Source organism: Crinia signifera, chromosome 9, assembly GCF_055691185.1.
Source record: "Crinia signifera chromosome 9, ASM5569118v1, whole genome shotgun sequence".
In the NCBI taxonomy this organism is placed as follows: domain Eukaryota; kingdom Metazoa; phylum Chordata; class Amphibia; order Anura; family Myobatrachidae; genus Crinia; species Crinia signifera.
The window spans coordinates 137,521,947-137,541,335 of record NC_139225.1 but is presented as its reverse complement, the minus strand read 5'-3'; the positions used below and the strand labels follow the sequence as shown (position 1 = coordinate 137,541,335).

The 19,389-nt window shown below is 46.8% G+C and overlaps 1 protein-coding gene across 2 annotated transcripts in view; it reads right to left on the bottom strand.

The window, feature by feature from the left end:
* Positions 1-19,389, bottom strand: part of PLEKHG2 (pleckstrin homology and RhoGEF domain containing G2) — an 85,517-nt gene that overhangs the window by 17,263 nt on the left and 48,865 nt on the right. For both annotated transcript variants that reach the window (XM_083159968.1, XM_083159967.1), the window contains 4 exons: positions 18,517-18,591; positions 17,173-17,609; positions 2,074-2,174; positions 233-299 (listed from right to left, as the gene is read on the bottom strand). In XM_083159968.1, the coding sequence (XP_083016094.1) occupies positions 233-299; positions 2,074-2,174; positions 17,173-17,609; positions 18,517-18,565 (654 nt within the window). In that variant the 5' untranslated portion in view covers positions 18,566-18,591. The remainder of the gene's footprint in view (positions 1-232; positions 300-2,073; positions 2,175-17,172; positions 17,610-18,516; positions 18,592-19,389) is intronic.

The following is a 19,389-nucleotide window of genomic DNA, read 5'->3' as shown; positions in this document are numbered from 1 at the left end:
CTCATTCAGATGATTGTCAGGCAGAGGATATATATATATATATGTATAATCCATACTGAATCAGGCCCTTATTTGGCTTTTGTACGTTCGTAGCGTCTTTATCAGTTTTCCACGCTCCATCCCCATTTCAGGTTTAATCACATTTTGTCACATTATATGTTCCACCCTTAAAAGATGCTCTTGCTTAACTAATGCCGTCACTGGATGTTTGGCCAGCAGGGGGCAGTCTTACCCTCATGACAAAGCACTCTGCAATCATGTGGGCAGAGGTACAGTTCTCCAGCTCCTCAAGCAGCTCGCTGTAATAGAAGAGACAATGAATAAGATACGGCTCCATGCTATATCGCCTGGGCGGCGCCATCTGCGTTTCTATAGGGAACCTTTACTGCCAAGACTCCGGGCGTTCTTCATTTAACACAAAGTATATTTGAACTTTTTTAAATATCCTGTTTTCAAATAACATTTTTTTATTTATTTAAAAAAAGATAGACATAGTACAAAAAGTTGGCATTCATGTAGTGGGATCATGTAGTGGGATATACTAAAGGGAAAATGCGGACTAAAGCCTGTTTTCGGGCTTTGGCTAGATTTACCATATTTACTAAGCCCTATACACCGGTGTCCTCGGTGCTGAGGGTAACACCAGCTTTTGCTGGCATTACCCTATGGGCTTCTTTCTGCATCCTCCTGGAGAGGGATCTACTTAAATCCCTCCCAGTACCCCTGCAATCACCACAGCCCTCAGTGCATGCACAGGCGGACTACCGGGGCCAGAACCCAGAAGTGCCGGTATCACAAAAGGTAGCTCTTATCAGAAAAGTACATATGTGTGTGGCAGGGTGTATTGCAAATAATTGGTATGACCCGTCCATAATGTCTACAATAAATTTTTGAGGTATCCTTACCCCTAAATGTAACCCTAGTAACTCTAATCCCTAAACCTTAGCTTAATGTGATACCTCAGCACAAGGCTCGTCGGCGGCTAGGGTCGCATATGATACATCCTATGCAGTCCTTCTGCATACGATGTATCGTATGCGATGCCATTCCCTGACATAGGATACGACAAATCCTTGTGGCAGCCATGGCGATCAACGGATCCGATCCAATGGGCATGAAGCCATGCATCCGATTGGAATCAGAAGAAGATTACATACGATAAGACACTTTTCATTAAGATACATCGACCCAATGAGACGAAATTATGTGCAAAAGGGTATTACTGTATGGGGGGCATTAAGCCCATCCCCAATACTAAGCAAACATTGGGGCAGATGTATTAAGCTTTAATAAGAGATAAATCCAAGGGTGATAAGGAGAGATAAATGTCCAGCCAATCACCTGCTAACTGCCATGGCTGTGGGCCAGATTATCTAAGCTTCAAAAGTGATAAAATGGAGAGTGATAAACAGCCAGCCAATCAGCTCCTGCCTGACATTTTTCAAACACAGTCTGCATACCTCCCAACTTTTCATGTTAAGAAATAGGGACACTCGCGCGGCGAAGCCGCGCGAGCGCCCGAAAAGGGGGCGTGGCGTATGCAAATGAGGGCGCGGCTTATGCTAATTAGCCGCGACCTCATTTTCATACGAGAATAGACGCTGTGCGCATGCGCACAGCGTCTATTCTACTACATTGGGGGGTCTCCCAACTGCCACCCCCCGCAGCGGGACAATGCCTGCCGCGGGTGGGACGTCGGGACAGGACCCGAAAATCGGGACTGTCCCGACGGAATCGTGACAGTTGGGAGGTATGCAGTCTGTGACATGGCAGGTAGGAGCTGATTGGCTGGCTGCTTATCACTCTCCATTTTATCACTTTTGAAGCTTAGAGAATCTGGCCCTGTGTTTGAAAAAAGTCAGTAAGGAGCTGATTGGCTGGACGTTTATCTCTCCTTATCACCCCTGCATTTATCTCTTGTTAAGGCTTAATACATCTGCCCCATTGTTATCTGGCAAAAGAGCTGTACAACAGCTACCAATACAGCAATGCTGCACTGCCCCTAGTTCAGAGATATTAATTAGCCAATAACTACCTGACAGTTGGGATGAGAACATGAAAGCTTCCTCTCACCTGTTGAACTCATAAATATCTTCTATGTTGCAGAATAAAGTGCTGACTTGTTCGGGTTTCAGGGGGAGCTGACCACAGTCTATGATGCAGCCTAAATAATCCTGTATGGAGAGAGGAGAAGGAACATAAGCTTGGAAGAGGTGTGTGTGATGTTTGTGCATACATCATGTAATAAACCACACACACACACACACACACACACACACACACACACACACACACACACACACACACACACACACACACACACACACTGTCAGGAGTGTTACTACACAGGTAATGAGGATGATAATGTCATAACCACAGAGTTCCCTTCATACTGAGAGGAGCACTGTCATACTGTACAACCTGATCTCTCATACTGCGAGGAGCACTGTAATACAACCTGATCTCTCCTACTGTGAGGAGCACTGTCATACAACCTGATCTCTCATACTGCGAGGAGCACTGTCATACAACATGATCTCTCCTACTGCGAGGAGCACTGTCATACAACCCGATCTCTCATACTGCGAGGAGCACTGTCATACAACCTGATCTCTCCTACTGCGAGGAGCACTGTCATACAACCTGATCTCTCCTACTGCGAGGAGCACTGTCATACAACCTGATCTCTCATACTGCGAGGAGCACTGTCATACAACCTGATCTCTCATACTGCGAGGAGCACTGTCATACAACATGATCTCTCATACTGCGAGGAACATTGTCATACAACCCGATCTCTCATACTGCGAGGAGCACTGTCATACAACCTGATCTCTCATACTGCGAGGAGCACTGTCATACAACCCGATCTCTCATACTGCGAGGAGCACTGTCATACAACCTGATCTCTCCTACTGCGAGGAGCACTGTCATACAACCTGATCTCTCATACTGCGAGGAGCACTGTCATACAAGCTGACTCCTCCTACTATGAGGAGCGCTGTCATACAAACCGACTCCTACTGTGAGGAGCACTGTCATACAAGCCGCCGCCTCCTACAGTGAGGAGCACTGTCATACAAGCCGCCTCCTACTGTGAGGAGCACTGTCATACTACCCTACTCCTCCTACTGTGAGGAGCACTGTCATAAACCCTGACCTCTCCTACTACGAGCACGGTCATACAACCCAACCGTTCCTACTGTGAGGAGCACTTTCATACACCACTGGTGAGAGTGACAGAAAAATGGCTTTTAATATCTTCATACTTTAAACTGACACCAAAAGTCACCAAAAAGGTATGTTATGGGACCACGAAAAGTATAGTAACAATGGTGATTCACCCATCTGTTGCTTGGCATAAGGTCCCTGGGTCAACAATGTCTAGGTCGACAGTCACTAGGTCGACTACTAATGGTTGACAGTGACTAAGTCGACACCTTTAAATGGTCAACATACCATAGGTCAGCATTGACAGAAGGTTGACACAAGCTTAAGGTTGACATGGACGACACTCAAAAGGTTGACACGAGTTTTTCAAATTTTTTTTGGTGTAGACGGACTTGTTTCATACTTTACTATCCAAGTGGGCATAGAGTGAGAATATAATAGTGTGCTGAGGGCAGTATGGCACCTCACGACCTGTCGACATAACCCATGTCTATCTTAAACCATGTCGACCTAGACACCTGTCGACCTTCAACCATGTCGACCTTCCTGCATGTCGACCCAACGGTGTCGACCTAATGACAGTCGACCTAAGTGTAGTCGATAATACGACCGTATCCCGTCCAACCAATGCTCATCGGATGAAGAGGAGCTACTAGTAATTAGGCAGGAGACTGTATGACATCACCCACAGCAATCTGTAGGTTTCCTCTGCAGACCATATACTGTGCTGAGGACTACTTATAGCAGCAGACCTCTCACATTTCTTGTAACTTCCCCCGGACAGGCTATATGAATAAATGTGTTCCCTATGAGGATGCGCTAACAAAGTTGGTGAGTGGACCCTGCATTTTCTAATGGCAGTTCTACGTGAGGAGTCACTTACACGTGTATTTCATTTCCAGAAGGAATGTGATGTGAGCAAACCGGTCCATAAATTACTGTAATATATAAAGGACTGAGGGTTCTATTTATTAGAACACGCAGCTTTCTTCTAGAAATGATCTGCATTTTTTTTTGCCCAACTAAGGTCCTAATTTAGCCTCGATCGTCTATTAGAGAATTCACGTCCCAGTTGATTATCGTATGACTACGCGGGTGCAGCATTTGCATCAACCCTGCACAGCCGCAACGTGCAAATAAATATCTGTACACATAGCATTCACAGTTTGATTGACAGGAAAGGGGTAGAAACATGGCGTGTTCTGGGCGCGTTTGACTAGGCATTTTTTAGGTGGGCTTTATGAAGTCAGAGAAGTCCAGGCTGGCTCTTTAGGAGATTATCGGAAGCCCTAGACCATGATTGGCCAAACCAGTCCTCAAGATCTACCAATGGTCCATGTTTTCTCTCCCATGTACACACACATCCATGCTAGGGCTCATTTTTGTTGGGAGCATTTGACCAACAGTATCAGTATATTTTTGGGATTTTGGGAGGAAACAGAATACTGTACCTGGAGTTACCCCACGTAAGTATGATGTGAATGGAAGCCAAGACCTCAGTGATGTGAGGCAGTACTGCTAACCATTACACCATATGTGCTGCCCTTCTGTGTTGCATACTGCCCCTCAAACCATATATTACATACTGCCCTACACACTTCCATTTATGTTCTATCCTGCCCCTCACACCCTTATCTTGATGTTCCATACTGCCCCCAACATTCCCACATCCATGTTTCATACTGCCCCCCCCCCACTCCCATGCCCATGTTCCATACTGCCCGCTCACACATCTCTATGTTCCATGCTGCCTCCATCACTGTCATCTCCAGTGGCGACTCCTACCCCTGTGAGACCCCCCCACCCTTGCTGCTCACCGCCACTGCTCCCATTTGTCCCAGTGCCTGTAAAGTACAGGCATGCGCAGTATTGGTGACTGTACTGCGCATGCCATGGCTTCTATGGGCTGCACCGGCTGCAGTCCATAGTAGCCAAATTAGGCTGCCTGGCAAGGCAGTGAGTGGCTTCCTACAGGAAGCCAGCTATCTGCCAATTTCAGCCTGGACTGGGACTGGCAGTCCCGTAGAGAGGGAACACTCCGATGGGACTGCCTTCCTGCGGGTGACTGGCAGGTCGGTTTTCTAATAGGAAGTAACTGACACAGTGAAGTCAGTGCAGTCTCATGGACTGCATCTGGCTTCACTAAGGCTGAGAACAGTGGCAGATCTTACCAGGGGGGTTGCAGTCTTGCAGCCCATAGGTAAAAACGACCCCTGGTTATCTCTTTGTTCCGTCTCCCCATCTCTGTGTTCCATACCATTTATTTAAAGCTACTGAGGTGTTGCATTTTTCCTCACCCACAGATTATGTCCAGAGTGTTCCCAAAGTTCTGCAAGAGAAGAGAAATGTACAAGCCTCTCCCACTCCTTCTGTGTGTGGTCCACTACACGCGTCCTTATACCACCCACACCTGTCTGGTCTGGTTCCTGTTGCATCTTACCCAAATTCCCAGGATCACTTTTCTAATGAATCAGGCAGATAGAGCGTGATTCTGACTCAAGGGACCTCGGTGAACTACAATAATCATCAATCCATGCTTGCTAAAAGCTGTGATAATAGTACTTTTAAAAAAAAGAAAAAACTTGTCAAAATGCCATGACCTGCACACTCCGCATTTAGGGCCTTATTCTGGTAAATGCGTAAATTTCCGAATTCTTTCGGATGGCGTTTTTTAGCCGTCTGCGCATGCGTGGGCAACGCTATGCGCATGTGCCACGCACGGTCTCCGTACTCGTTCTCACTAATACCGTACAGAAATGTGCATAACATTCACTCGTGAAATATGGGCGTAATATTGGCGTCATTCGGAACTACACAGGGGCGTAGTTTCAAAGTGGGCTAAACTGGGCGTAAACATGGGCATACACGAGGGAGTGCACTAATTCTGGTAGGCGTGCATTCAGATAGAACACCGACTGCAAACGAACCAACAGCCAGGAAATATGCGGTCTCCATAAGCAAGTTTCACTTTGCAGACACCACTCGGTCATGCGCTAGGCATTCGGATCGCCCAATCAGTACGCCCGCACCTGAACCACAGTCAGCTGAACACAATACAATCCACTCCTCTACTCATTACTCATTAATTACACTATTTTCATTGCTTCAATTGGAACCATTGCAGCCTAAATGGACCATTACTAAACACACAAATATATGCTGAAAGCACGACTGCATTTTTTAATTAGCACGTTGAAGAAATATTCATTATAATATAATATGCATACATAAAACCTAGATAAAGGGGTAACAATGAATAAATAGCACTTCACATGATGTAAGGGTTAATGTAAAGTGGTAGTAATGTGTTGAAGTATCTATTAGGATTTAATTGATTCCAATTACTAACAAACACTTTTTAATGAGGTTGCCTAATTGCATAAGTGTGTCATGTGACCGAATTATGAGTTCAGATAATAGTCGTGAGTTTTGCGTTAATACACCGCATCAGTGCGTACGGGCAGGTTCCCGTCCGTTCTGACTCTGTAAGACCGTGCAGACGCTGTAAGACCGTGCAGAATATGTGTGTGTCCACCACACACGCAAGGTTTGGATGTCGTCCGTAAACACGCCCTCTTCTTAAAGAGTGAGTCCGTCCGAATGCGGAGGACTGGTGGGCGTTTCTTCGTACGATGTCCGCACAGCGTGGCGTGCGATCCGCTCCGAAAGAATTCGGAAATTTACGCACCAACCAGAATAACCTCCTTAGTGATGTCAGCAGGACTCACAGCATGTTCCTGCAATATCAAGGATGCTAAGTATCCTTATGTATCCTTCTGGTAGCTGTGCTTGCTCTTCCGGAGGTCCTGTGCAAAATCCAGGTGTCTCCTGAACATTCTGAGATTCCATTACTACCTAACCATCAGAAAAAGCTGAATTTTACTGACCTGTTGGACAAAATTGAAAAACAGTATTTCTAGGGGAAACCTTCCATTGGTACAGAGAATCAACCTTGCTATTTATACTGTGTGTGTAGTATATATGGTTAGAGGGGATGCAGTTAAAATCCCGGCGGTCGGGATCCCGGCGTTCAGAATCCCGACGCCGGAATCCCGACCGCCGAAATACCGACACATTCTCCCTCCTGGGGTGTCCACGACACCCCTGGAGGGAGAATAAATTAGTGTGCCGAGCGTAGCGAGGCACCGGGCCCGCTGCGTGGCGAGCGCAGCGAGCCCGCAAGGGGGGGCGATCCACGTCCCCCCCTTGTCGGGATTTTGGCTGTCGGGATTCCGGCGTCGGGATTCTGAACGCCGGGATCCCGACCGCCGGGATTCAATACTGAATCCGGTTAGAGCCATTGCTAGTCTATGTAGTGGGCATTTTAGACTCCACCCAGGGCCCAGTGAGCACCAATCACAAGGACCCTGTGTCACAAGGTCTTCTGTTTCCTAGTACCCCAAATAGCCTTCATCCAGCTCTGTTTGGAGCAACCAGGGCTGCCACCAGAAATTGGGGGCACTGGGGCTGTCAAAATAGGCATCCACTCCCCCTTTCTCAAAACTAGGGATGGCCATTGGTGCAATCACCCCAGATAGTTGCCATCGATGGCGATACTGCAACCAGCCATCAATAGTAACAAACTATGTGATGAATAATCATTGATAGTTTTAGCTATCGATGATCATCCATTTTCTTTGACTGACTGGCCCGTGGGTCAATCAGAATGTGGAGGCGGGGCTTCAGGGTTGTCGGGGGCGGAGCTATGATCAGTTTCCCGGCACCTTAGAAAAAAAAACATTGGTTCTGCTGTGCCATCAATGTAGGGAAACCATCTGGCTCTCCCATATCGATGGCAAAAGTATTCAACATCAGCTATAAACCATCGATGATTTCAAATCATCGATGGTCAATGACCATGCCTACTCAAAACCCCGGTGTGCCTGGCGAGACCTCTGGTGTCTGCAGCATTAGCTGCACTACTCTATCTCAAAGTAATATATGAGTTGTGATATCCAGATGGCTGACAGACAACGTCTATGTCGACAGCCAATAGGTCGACACCAAAAGGTCAACTTGCACAAGGTCGACATTGACAAAAAGGTTGACACAAGCAAAATGCAGACATGGTATACACATGAAAACGTTGACATGAGTTTTTCACAATTTTTCTTACGTTTTAGGACTTTTTTCATGCTTTACCATCCCATGTGGACTGCTGTTCAGGTGTTGACATCGAGTGTCGACACTGAGCCCAATTTTTTGTGTGAAAAACATTTTAATGTGTTGTCCTTTTCCATTTGCTTGTGTGGATTTTTTGTCAATGTCGACCTTCTGCAGGTCGACCTTTTGGTGTCAACTTATTGGGCCAGATGCACCAGGGTTGCCTACCACCCCAGAATGCCCGGGAGGGTCCCGAAAATCGGAAACCCCGGAAAGGTGGGCAACCCTCCCGGAATCTGGGGGACCCCCGCTCTGCCCCCTGATCGCGGCTTCCTCTGCCTGACCGCGGCATTTAAACAACCCTATCTGCTGATCTCCGACGAGGGGGCGGGGCTAAAGTGTCATAACGCGTCATTTTAGCCCCTCCCCCTCCACGGAGATCGGCATCATGGGGCTGGGCTTAATGACAACACACTCAAGCCCTGCCCCCCCGAAGTCCTACTGAAAGTCTCCTCTCCGGGCTTCTCCGGGAGAGGAGACTACAAAAGGTTGCAACCCTGAGATGCATCAAGCTTTAAAAGTGATAAAGTGGAGAGGGATAAAACAGCCTATCAGCTCCTACCTGTCATATTACAGACTGGGGGGGAGATTCTCTAAGAATCTCCGCCCCCCTTCGCCGCCCATCGCATTTATAATTATCGCATATGTTGTAACATATGCGATAATTAAGGCAAAGGACAGCTCTTGCGTTAAGAGCTGTCCTTTGCGGTGAGAGTCGCCGGGTCCCAGCAGGTCCCGGCGGGTCCCCCCTCCATCACACACCCGGCGCTGCTGCTGCTGCGCCGGGCTCTCCTCCTCCCTGCACCCGGAAGAGGATCAGTGCAGGGAGGAGGTCACAGCTCTGTGCTGCCCGGACACAGGTGAGGAGGGGAGGGGGCGATGCGGGGCGGTGGGGGGTCGGCGCGGGGCGGCGGAGGGTTGCGGTAGAAGCCCATTGGCTTCTATGGGGCATCGCCAGATTTTTCTGGTAACCCGGCGGGGGATGCTTACAGCATTCCAAAATGCGGTAAAAACCCTGTTAACGAGGTTTTTACCGCATTTTTCGCTTAGAGAATCTCCCCCTGGGTTTGAAAAATAATAGTGAATAGCTGATTGGCTGGCTGGTTATCACTGTCCATTTTGTATTACTTTTTTCATCTCGCCCATTCACTGTCATCAACCTATACATTGGGGTTTATTTACGAAGATGGGAGTTCTACTGAAGATGGGATGTTGCCCATAGCAACCAATCAGATTCTACTTCTTATATATTTAGCTCCTTCTAGAAGATAATAGATAGAATCTGATTGGTTTCCCATAGCAACATCCCATCTTGAATTGAACTCTCACCTTAGTAAATAAACCAGGGTTGCCGACTTTGAGATTCTCCTCTCCGGGAGAAGCCCGGAGAGGAGAGATTCAGCAGACACTCAGGGGGCGGGGCTTGCGAGTGACATCACTAAGCCCCGCCCCCATGCTGGTAAAGCAGCTAATTCACGGATCTCCGTGGAGGGGGCGGGGCTAAATGACGCGATTTTGCCGTTTTAGCTCCGCCCCCTCCTCTGAGACCCGAGGATTGCGGCATTTTAATGCCGCGATCCGAGGGTCAGCGGGGGTCCCCCCTGAATCCGGGAGGGTTGCCCACCCTTCCGGGGGGCCGGGAGGGGGACCCGATTTTCGGGAGACTCCCGGAAATTCCGGGAGGGTCGGCAACCCTGAAATAAACCGAATGGTCTGTGAGCTGATCCACACACATTCTGTATTACCCTTTAGCCTCAGGGATAACAAGTGGGAGGGTCTTATTATTATTATTATTATTATTATTATTATTACCAGTTACTTATCTAGCGCACACATAGGCCCTTATTCAGATCTGAGCTCAGTACAAATTTGTTCTCAAAATGGGCAAAACCATGTGCACTGCAGGTGGGGCAGATGTAACATGTGCAGAGAGAGTTAGATTTGTGTGAGTTATTTTGTTTTGGTGCAGGGTAAATACTGGCTGCATTATTTTTACACTGCAGTTTACATTTCAGTTTCAGCACACCCCACCCAAATGTAACTCTGCACATGTTACATCTGCCCCACCTGCAGTGCACATGGTTTGCCCATTTTTAGAACAAATTTGTACTGCAATCAGATCTGAATAAGGGCCATATTCCACAGCGCATTACAGAGAATATTAGTACACTCACATCAGTCCCTGCCCCAGTTGAGCTTACAATCTATGTTCCCTACCACATGTACACGCACACAGACATTCTAGGGTTAATTTTTGTTGGGAGCCAATTAACCTACCAGTGCATTTTTGGATTGTGGGAGGTACCGGAGTACCTGGAGGAAACCCACGCAAGCATGGGGAGAATATACAAACTCCGCACAGTTAGGGCCATGGTTAGGAATCAAACGAATGACCTCAGTGCTGTGATGCAGATATGCTAACCATTACACTGACCAAATTAACGAAGGCCTGTGTACTGCAATAATGCCCCTCCAGTGGCCACACCCAACAGAACCCAGATCCACATAGCAGAGTACTGATCTACTGCATAATTTATTAAGCTACTGTGTAGTATGAGTATTTCATATTAAGTCCTAATTTGTATGCAGAAATCAAACCTTTGTGCTCTTATTTGCACTATACAGAGAAGATAATGCAAAGCATCCTGGAGTCTATAGCATATAGGGAAAATCCAACTTTGTTACCACTCTATCCAGATTGCTCATATTTTACCATCTCCGAGCATTAACCCTCAAGACGTTCGGCGGAGATGGTCACTCTCCCCCTTTGCGATCTAGGAGCTGGGGCCCTGTGGATTTATAGCGGAAACTCTGTTTACAAATAGGGCATTTCACACAAACCGGATGAGAGGTCGGGAACCCTGCTCTGGAATGTCCTAGGAGGCCTCTCAGCAATAGGGAGAATGAATTAGATAACTATAGGCACAGGGTGGAGGGAAGAGGAGAGGAAGACACACAGCACAGGGAGACAAAGAGCCAAGGAGGAGGAGAGAAAAAGCTCAGGAAGAGTAGAGAAAAAGCTCAGGGAGAGGAGAGAAAAAGCTCAGGGAGAGGAAAAGTAAAGCTCAGGGAGGGGAAAAGAAAAGCTCATGGAGGAGAAAATAAACAATCAGGAAGATTAGAGATAAAGCCCAGGGAGGGAGAGTAAACGCTCAGGGAGGGGAGAGATAAAGCTCAGGAAGAGTAGAGAAAAAGCTCATGGAGAGGAGAGAAAAAGCTCAGGGAGAGGAAAAGTAAAGCTCGGGAAGAGCAGAGATAAAGCTCAGGGACAGGAAAAGAAAAGCTCAGGGAGAGGAGAGAAAAGCTCAGGAAGAGGAGAGATAAAGCTCATAGATGAGACAGGAAGAGCTCAGGGAGGGGAGAGATAAAGCACAGGAAGAAGAGAGATAAAGCTCAGGGAGAGGAAAAGAAAAGCTCAGGGAGGGGAAAAGAAAAGCTCATGGAGGAGAAAATAAACAATCAGGAAGATTAGAGATAAAGCCCAGGAGGGGAGAGATAAAGCTCAGGGAGGGGAGAGATAAAGCTCAGGAAGAGTAGAGAAAAAGCTCAGGGAGAGGAGAGAAAAAACTCAGGGAGAGGAAAAGTAAAGCTCGGGAAGAGGAGAGATAAAGCTCAGGGACAGGAAAAGAAAAGCTCAGGGAGAGGAGAGAAAAGCTCAGGAAGAGGAGAGATAAAGCTCATAGATGAGACAGGAAGAGATCAGGGAGGGGATAGATAAAGCACAGGAAGAAGAGAGATAAAGCTCAGGGAGAGGAAAAGAAAAGCTCAGGGAGAGAAGAGAAAAAGCTCTGGGATGGGAAAAGAAAAGCTCATGGAGGAGAAAATAAACAATCAGGAAGATTAGAGATAAAGCCCAGGGAGGGGAGAGTAAACGCTCAGGGAGGGGAGAGATAAAGCTCAGGAAGAGGAGAGATAAAGCTCAGGGAGAGGAGAAAAAAAGCTCAAGAAGAGGAGAGAAAAGCTCAGGAAGAGGAGAGATAAAGCCTGGGGAGAGGAAAAGCTCAGGGAGAGGGAGAGATAAAGCTCAGGAAGAGGAGATATAAAGCCCAGGAAGAGGAGAGATAAAGCTCAGGGAGAGGAGAGATAAAGCTCAGGGAGAGGAAAAGCTCAGAGAGAGGAGAGATAGAGATCAGGGAGAGGAAAAGAGAAGCTCAGAGAGCGGACTGCGTTTTCCCTGACACTCCGGTTATCACCCCCCAAACACTGGTTTCCCAGGTCTGAATAACCCCCACTGCCTGCTTCACGCTCTGAAATGACTTATTTCAAAGAAAGACAGATCCGTCTCAGAATGGGACTAACATTCAAAAATAGGTAAAATGCAGAAAACTTTATGAACAATTAAAAAAAAAAAATAGAAAGAAATATTTACAGTCTGCAGATATATACTGTATAAAGGTTTGTACATGTGGCTGGCCTCACACATGAGAGTGATGTGAGAGGAGCAGGGACCGGCGGAGCGTTGCCCAGTGGGACACATGACCCTTACAGTAATGTGTCCTTGCAGACAGCACAGGGCAGGGGACAGAGGGAAGTAATATGCTGTATTACGTTAGAGTGCGGTCTGCTCTCCCTCACACAGTGACCTCTGCCCAGTGGGAATATGTCACAGAGACGCTGGGTCTCAGCAATCTGTGGAATTCCAGGAATATCATTGGCCACCAGTTTATTCTGTTTAAAAAAACAACACAGCCAGGACATCCATCAGAATACAGATGTGCGACCATAAAGTAAACCGCGATGACTGCTATAGGGGGGGGGGGGGGAGGAGGGGGGTTACTGTAACCTAACATTTATGGCAGAGAGAATTAAGTAAAGGAAGCAAGGAGGAATATAGTTGACTGAATATGCAATTCTACCAAACTTCTACGGAAACGTCCTGGTTTTTGGGGACATTCCCGCATCCCGCCCGGGGCCGCCAGTGTTCCCCCCCCCAGCCTGAAGGGAATAGATGCAAAGCATCTATTCAGGGATGCAGAAGGGCAGAATATGGGGGCGTGGCCTGAGGACACAATATCCAACGATGCCACGACCCTTTCCGTAGACCACGCCCCCTTTTCGGTAGCTTCACCACGCGAGTGTCCCGATTAGTGAGACACAGATGTTGGGAGGTATGCGTTGTGTAATGTTACAATTACATCCATTTTTAGAGACAGGATTATATGCGATATAAAAAAAATGAAATATGCATGCAAATATGCATGAAAAATACTTAAAATATGCATGAAAAGTGTTAAAATATGCTACATTAAAATAATGAAAAAAAAAGTCATTTTTAACTTATTTATTTAAAAATCAGCATTCTATCAGTTGCAAATAAACCTCAAAAATAGGCCCACAGCATCTGCAGATGTCTAGTGCTGTACACAGGATTTTTTTTCTTCCTGGCCGCTACAGCAGACTGCAATGTCCTAGGCTCTTCTTGCATCAACGGATGCAACACGGACCCTTATCTCCAGCGCAGATGGATCAAAGGTCAGCATAGCATGTGAGGGCGGCGCAGTGGAAGGCTTTCTCCCTGCGCCGCATACTCACTGTGACCTGGAGTTTCCTCCGCGCCGCGTGATGTCACAATCCTTCCGCCCACCTCCTCTGCTGCAGAAGTTTCTCTCTTGGCGCAAAGTCCCAGGCCAGGGGCAGGCAAAGGTTCAGGAGCTTTGTGGCATAACCCACCCTGACTGACTTTTATTAAAATAGATTAGCAGTCTAGAGCAATGTCCCCCACACTGCACACATATTGCCCTAGCCTGCACACTCTACCACTACCTGGCCAGCAGGAGGGAAAATCAGTGCAGTGATTCGTGGGTGGAAAGGTGGTGGGTCCTAAAATATGCACCATCACTAGATTTTAGGTAAAATATGCAATAACAAGTGAGAATGGGCAAAATATGCGAATGCATATAATCCTGTCTCTAGTTATTACATTATGGATATTATAAGAATAACCTTAGAATAATAATAAATATAAATATTATATATATATATATATATATATATATATATATATAATGTTCAATTGGTCCGGCACTCCTTGAGCTGCATATTATACCTTGCTTGCGGTGCCATCAAATTGCCTGTAGCACAGGCTGGATATAGAGTAGTTACACAGCGGCACTCAGAAGTCTTGCAAAAGGTGTAATAAAAATCCTTTATTGCGGCGCAATAAAGGATTTTTATTACACCTTTTGCAAGACTTCTGAGTGCCGCTGTGTAACTACTCTATATATATATATATATATATATATATATACTAGCTGAGGTACTGGCGTTACTCGGGTTTGGTTGTGCATTTAGCATTACTTGAACTATATCCTTCTCTTGCTTGACAGCTCTTCCGACATACACAGGAGGTGGCTGTCTAGAAGTTCTCATCCAAATCAAATTTTTCTTAAACCCCCATATCCTCTACCCCCTTTGCCATATCTTGCTTCCCTGGCCCACTTTGTGCAGTGGCTGGACACCTTTTTTGGGCCCCTGGGACCCTCACAAGGTCGGGATTGGGGGTCTTATGCTGTGTACACACGGTCCGATTTCCTTTCCGATGTTGACGATATAGTCATATATATCATATATATCATCGGATCAACATCAGATGCAGGTCGCAAGGGTTTTAACCCTTGCGATCCCGATCCCGATGCGCGTTCATGTATCGGAAGCCAGAAAGTCTTGGCTGCCTTGTCTATATAGTGCAGATCTGCACTATATAGTCAAGAAAGGATGCAAATCGGATGTGCCTTAAGATCCTATCCACGATCCTATCTGATCAGATCGTGGATAGGATCTTAAGGCACATCTAACGTGTGTACACACCAATAGTGTGTGTGAACCTAATTCAGACTTAATCAAGCTACCTTGCATTGGCTTCGTCCAAATCGGTCCAACAGTGCTCCGACTGCATACCGAACAAGCAAAGAAATAACAGACGACAGATATGAAAGATTTATATATCTGTATACCGCTGCATACCGCTGCTTAGCGCTGAATCAGTCCTTAACTGTGCAAGTGATCTGTTGTGGGATTGACCTGTCACCTCACTAATCTCACTTGGACAAACTCAGGAGAGGACCACGTGCGGCAGTCTTCAGCCAAGGCTGAGATGAAGGCTATTGGCATATTATCGCTGGATGATCTCTCTGAGAGATAGAACAAGGCGCTACTGATCATGGCAGGGTGAGAATTCCTCCTGTAGTGATTTGTTAGTTGGGTGCAGAAGTTCTCAGAATTCCCATTCCAGAGTATGGAAACACCACGCCATTCTACTGCACAGAAATCTTAGCTATGAGGAATATGAGGGCGCCCAGCTGCCGGTGATCTAATTATAATACAGCTCGATACCATGGATAGCTGGACCCACATCCGTCGCTTACTGTCTTACTCCTCCTAGAGGAAAAGTGGAAGTGACTGCTGCAACACCCTGCGCACGTGTGGCACCGGGGAGCGTCGCTGATCAGCATGGTGTAAACCAGACAGCGGAATGAAACCCAACGGGATCTAGGTGGCAGTAGGCCAAACATTAATTATCCTCTATGATTGTTTTGGCTGGGACACATGCAGGCAACGTGCTGGTTGGCCATTCTCTAGGCCCGCGGACCTGGGAAGCTGAGAATTCTGGTGGTTATCACTAAGCAAGTGGCTCATTTAAATTTTCAGCAGGAAAATAGGCAACAGCTCTGTTATGGCTGAAAACAAGATTTAATAAGACCGCATTTTCTGTAGCACAAAAAGTTACCTAGTACTTTCTCAGTTTTAAGAGTCACCCTTATTAAGAGTCTTTAGTTTGCATTTACTAAGATTTAGAACCTTCTAGAACAGTGATGGCTAACCTTGACACATCCTATCGGGTGGTTCGGACCGACAAACAGTATCGAACACATTGCTCAGTGTATACCAGTGATATACACCTTCGCATGTGATGACATAAGGTTTGATGTGCTACAGAACAAACCTGCCAATATCGAGAGCATCCTAAAGCATGCTAACGTTGTACGGAACAACGATAGTTCCGTCCTTCATTAACATTGTGCCAGCAGATTCCCCTAACATGGATGTGTTCCAGTGTCAGACAGAATCCTCATCGCTCAAGTGTGTACCCAGCTTTAAGCTCCTCAACTATCTCAGGACCACATGATACAAGTAATCAAGCTAAGACATCAATCTGGTAAGCAGTTAGGAATATTGTCCTCACCATTGGTTAAAGTTGGGGGAACAGGGTAGAACTGTAATGGTAGGTGGAACTAATGTCACCTCCACCATGGCCCTGTACAGTAATTCCAGAAAAACATGACCCATGTTGATAGATGATGCAGCCACATCCCATATCCCCCTTCCAAAGGTCCTGGTGACTTCATGGTTCTCTTTTACCTGTAGCCTGCTCCTACTGATACTCATGTGAGTTCCACCACCTCTCTTGGACCACTTTACACCCTGGTCTTCACCCCTGTCACTATGTATCGGTCAATCAATGCAAGCATGAATTTGTGCAAAGCATCATCAGTCTTAGAGAAGCATCCTTAACCATACCTCCCAACATGACCCTCTCCAGGAGGGACACATTGCTCTGTTTCTGGGCTTTTCCTTAATTTATGATTGCCATTACCTGTGTTGAAGCACCTTTCTTATCAATTAACCTGTGTGAAACAGGTGATGGCAATCATACATTAAGAGGGAAGTGCAGGAGCAGAGCTTTGTGTCCCTCCTGGAGAGGGTCATGTTGGGAGGTATGCTAAACTCAACCTTAGATCTGGATGAACCATCAAATTTCTACCATTAGCCTGGTGACCACAACATGAAAGAATGGAGCACACACAGCAGTACGTACACAACCACACTACGACCACTCACCTCTACAATGCTCTTCAGATCCCGGACGTAGGCCTGCTCAGTCTCCAGGATTTCTAGGACGACTCTGTCCACATGGGAAAGCTTGGTCTTTGGATCCTTGGCCTTACGCAAAACGGGAGACCACGTGCAGCCAAGAAACGCTCTATCACCAGAGAGACCCTTGTGTTCCCTCTCCAGCTGTGCCACAGGCATAAGGTCAAGGCTAATGTCACTGCCATTTTGCTGGGGATAGGAAGGGTTGCAGTATTGGGAGGATCCAAGGGTCCCACTGCTACCGAAAGAGCTGTGACTGTCCTGCAGGGAGGCCGAGGAGGTGGAGGAGCTGAGACTGACTGGACGGTCGCTGTCCGAACAAACAGTATTAACGGAGGTACAGCTGCCAGACATCCCGGCTACGATTCCACTCAGAGAACTGACAGATGAAGGCCTGGGGGCAGCTAGAAGAGGAGGGAGAGCATTATACAAGGGAAAAGTAGGGCTAGGGATAGTGTTTGATAATATTGCATAAGCTATTGCTTGTGCTGGAATGAAGAGAGTAGGAGAAACAAAGCACACATAGCGTGATATCCCTGCAAGCCTCCCTTCCCTATTACAAATGTGGTTTAAAATGTTGCAAAGACACAGAAGCTCCTATAGATGGTAACAACGGTGTCACAATAAGGAAACATAAACAGACATTCTTTGCATTAAACACAATAAGCTGTCATAGTGTTCTGCACACGTGAGTTGTTGTGATGGTGTCATTCAGAGGCGGAACTACTATTGGTGCAGCGGGGGCCCTGAGGTTGTCCTCTTCCTGTCACCCACTGTTTTTCCATGTAAAACTATGCCTGCCTCTCCCTGTCACCCATTGCCACATGGCATATTGTGAACTTGGGTTCAGGTTGAGGAGGGGGGTCCAAATGATATTTTTGCACCTGGGCTCATCAGGCAAAAGTTCCAACGCCAGTAATTAAGACCGGAGTCTGGAGGGATAACGATTCTGGACTATACAGTCCAGGAATAGGCAGCTACTATTCTCAGACATTGTATAGTCCAGGAACGCCACCCCGCCGGACTCCATTCTTAATTATCAGACTGTCCGGAGTAATCCCGGACGGGCAGTGGTACACCTAGTGGGTAGTGTAGTAGCACAATCTCTCTGGGGGGTCCCCGTCTCTGCCACATACATGATCATAACAGTATTGGGTTATACTATGATGGAGTACCAGGTGTCTGTGCGTTTGGTAGTGGAACAGAGGGCAGGGACAGACTTGCAGTGAAGGGGACCCCATAATATGTTGCTATGGACACTGTCCCCAGAAACACAATCTCCTCTGTCACCACAGAACAAAGAGAACTCACCTTGTTCACCTGGTCGCTTTCTGCTTCCCTTCAGGACTCCTTCCGGCATGTTGATATGATGGGGGACTCCCCGTCCTGTGAGGGAGAGAATACAAAGTAGCTCAGAGAGGGTCTATGGATATATAGGGGGGAATTACAAAGATAGGAGGTTTTTAGATGGGATGTTGCTACGGGCAACCAATCAACTACTATCTATTATCTTCTAGAAGGTGCTAAATAAATAAGAAGTAGATTCTGATTGGTTGCCCCATAGCAACATCCCATGTGAAATAGAATCTTAGTAAATGTCCCCCATAGTATCTAATGATGTTCCAGAGCAAATTCAGCCCTGTTCTCCTAAAGTATTTAATTATAGATGTATTATTTGTGCATAGCATCTATTCAAAGAGATAGAGAGGCTGGGGGCATGGCCAGCCAATCACAGGGCGCTGGACATGCCACCATAATTACCAAAAACAGACAGCATGTCTCATGATCACGTCATTCCTGCAAAGCCACGCCCCATTCATTTTTACCAAGGCCAGGCCCGCCATTCTCACAATGTCGGGAGGTATGCAAGAGCGAGGAACGTGCATCAGCGGCAACCAGTTATAAGGCTGATTTAGTGCATTCGCTGACTGCTGCTTTATGGTTCCTTCTTCTTGTCACCTGTTACATACATAGGGCCAGATGTACTAAACCTTGAAAAGTGATAGAGAGGGATAAACCACCAGCCAATCAGCTCCTAGCTGCCATGCTACAGGCTGTATTTAAAATGGCAGTTAGGGGCTCATTGGTTGGATGTTTATCACTCTCCACTGTATCACTTTTCAAGGTTTAGCACATCTCCCCGCATAATCCCATGAGTGGTCAGTGAGGAGAGGATAACATTAG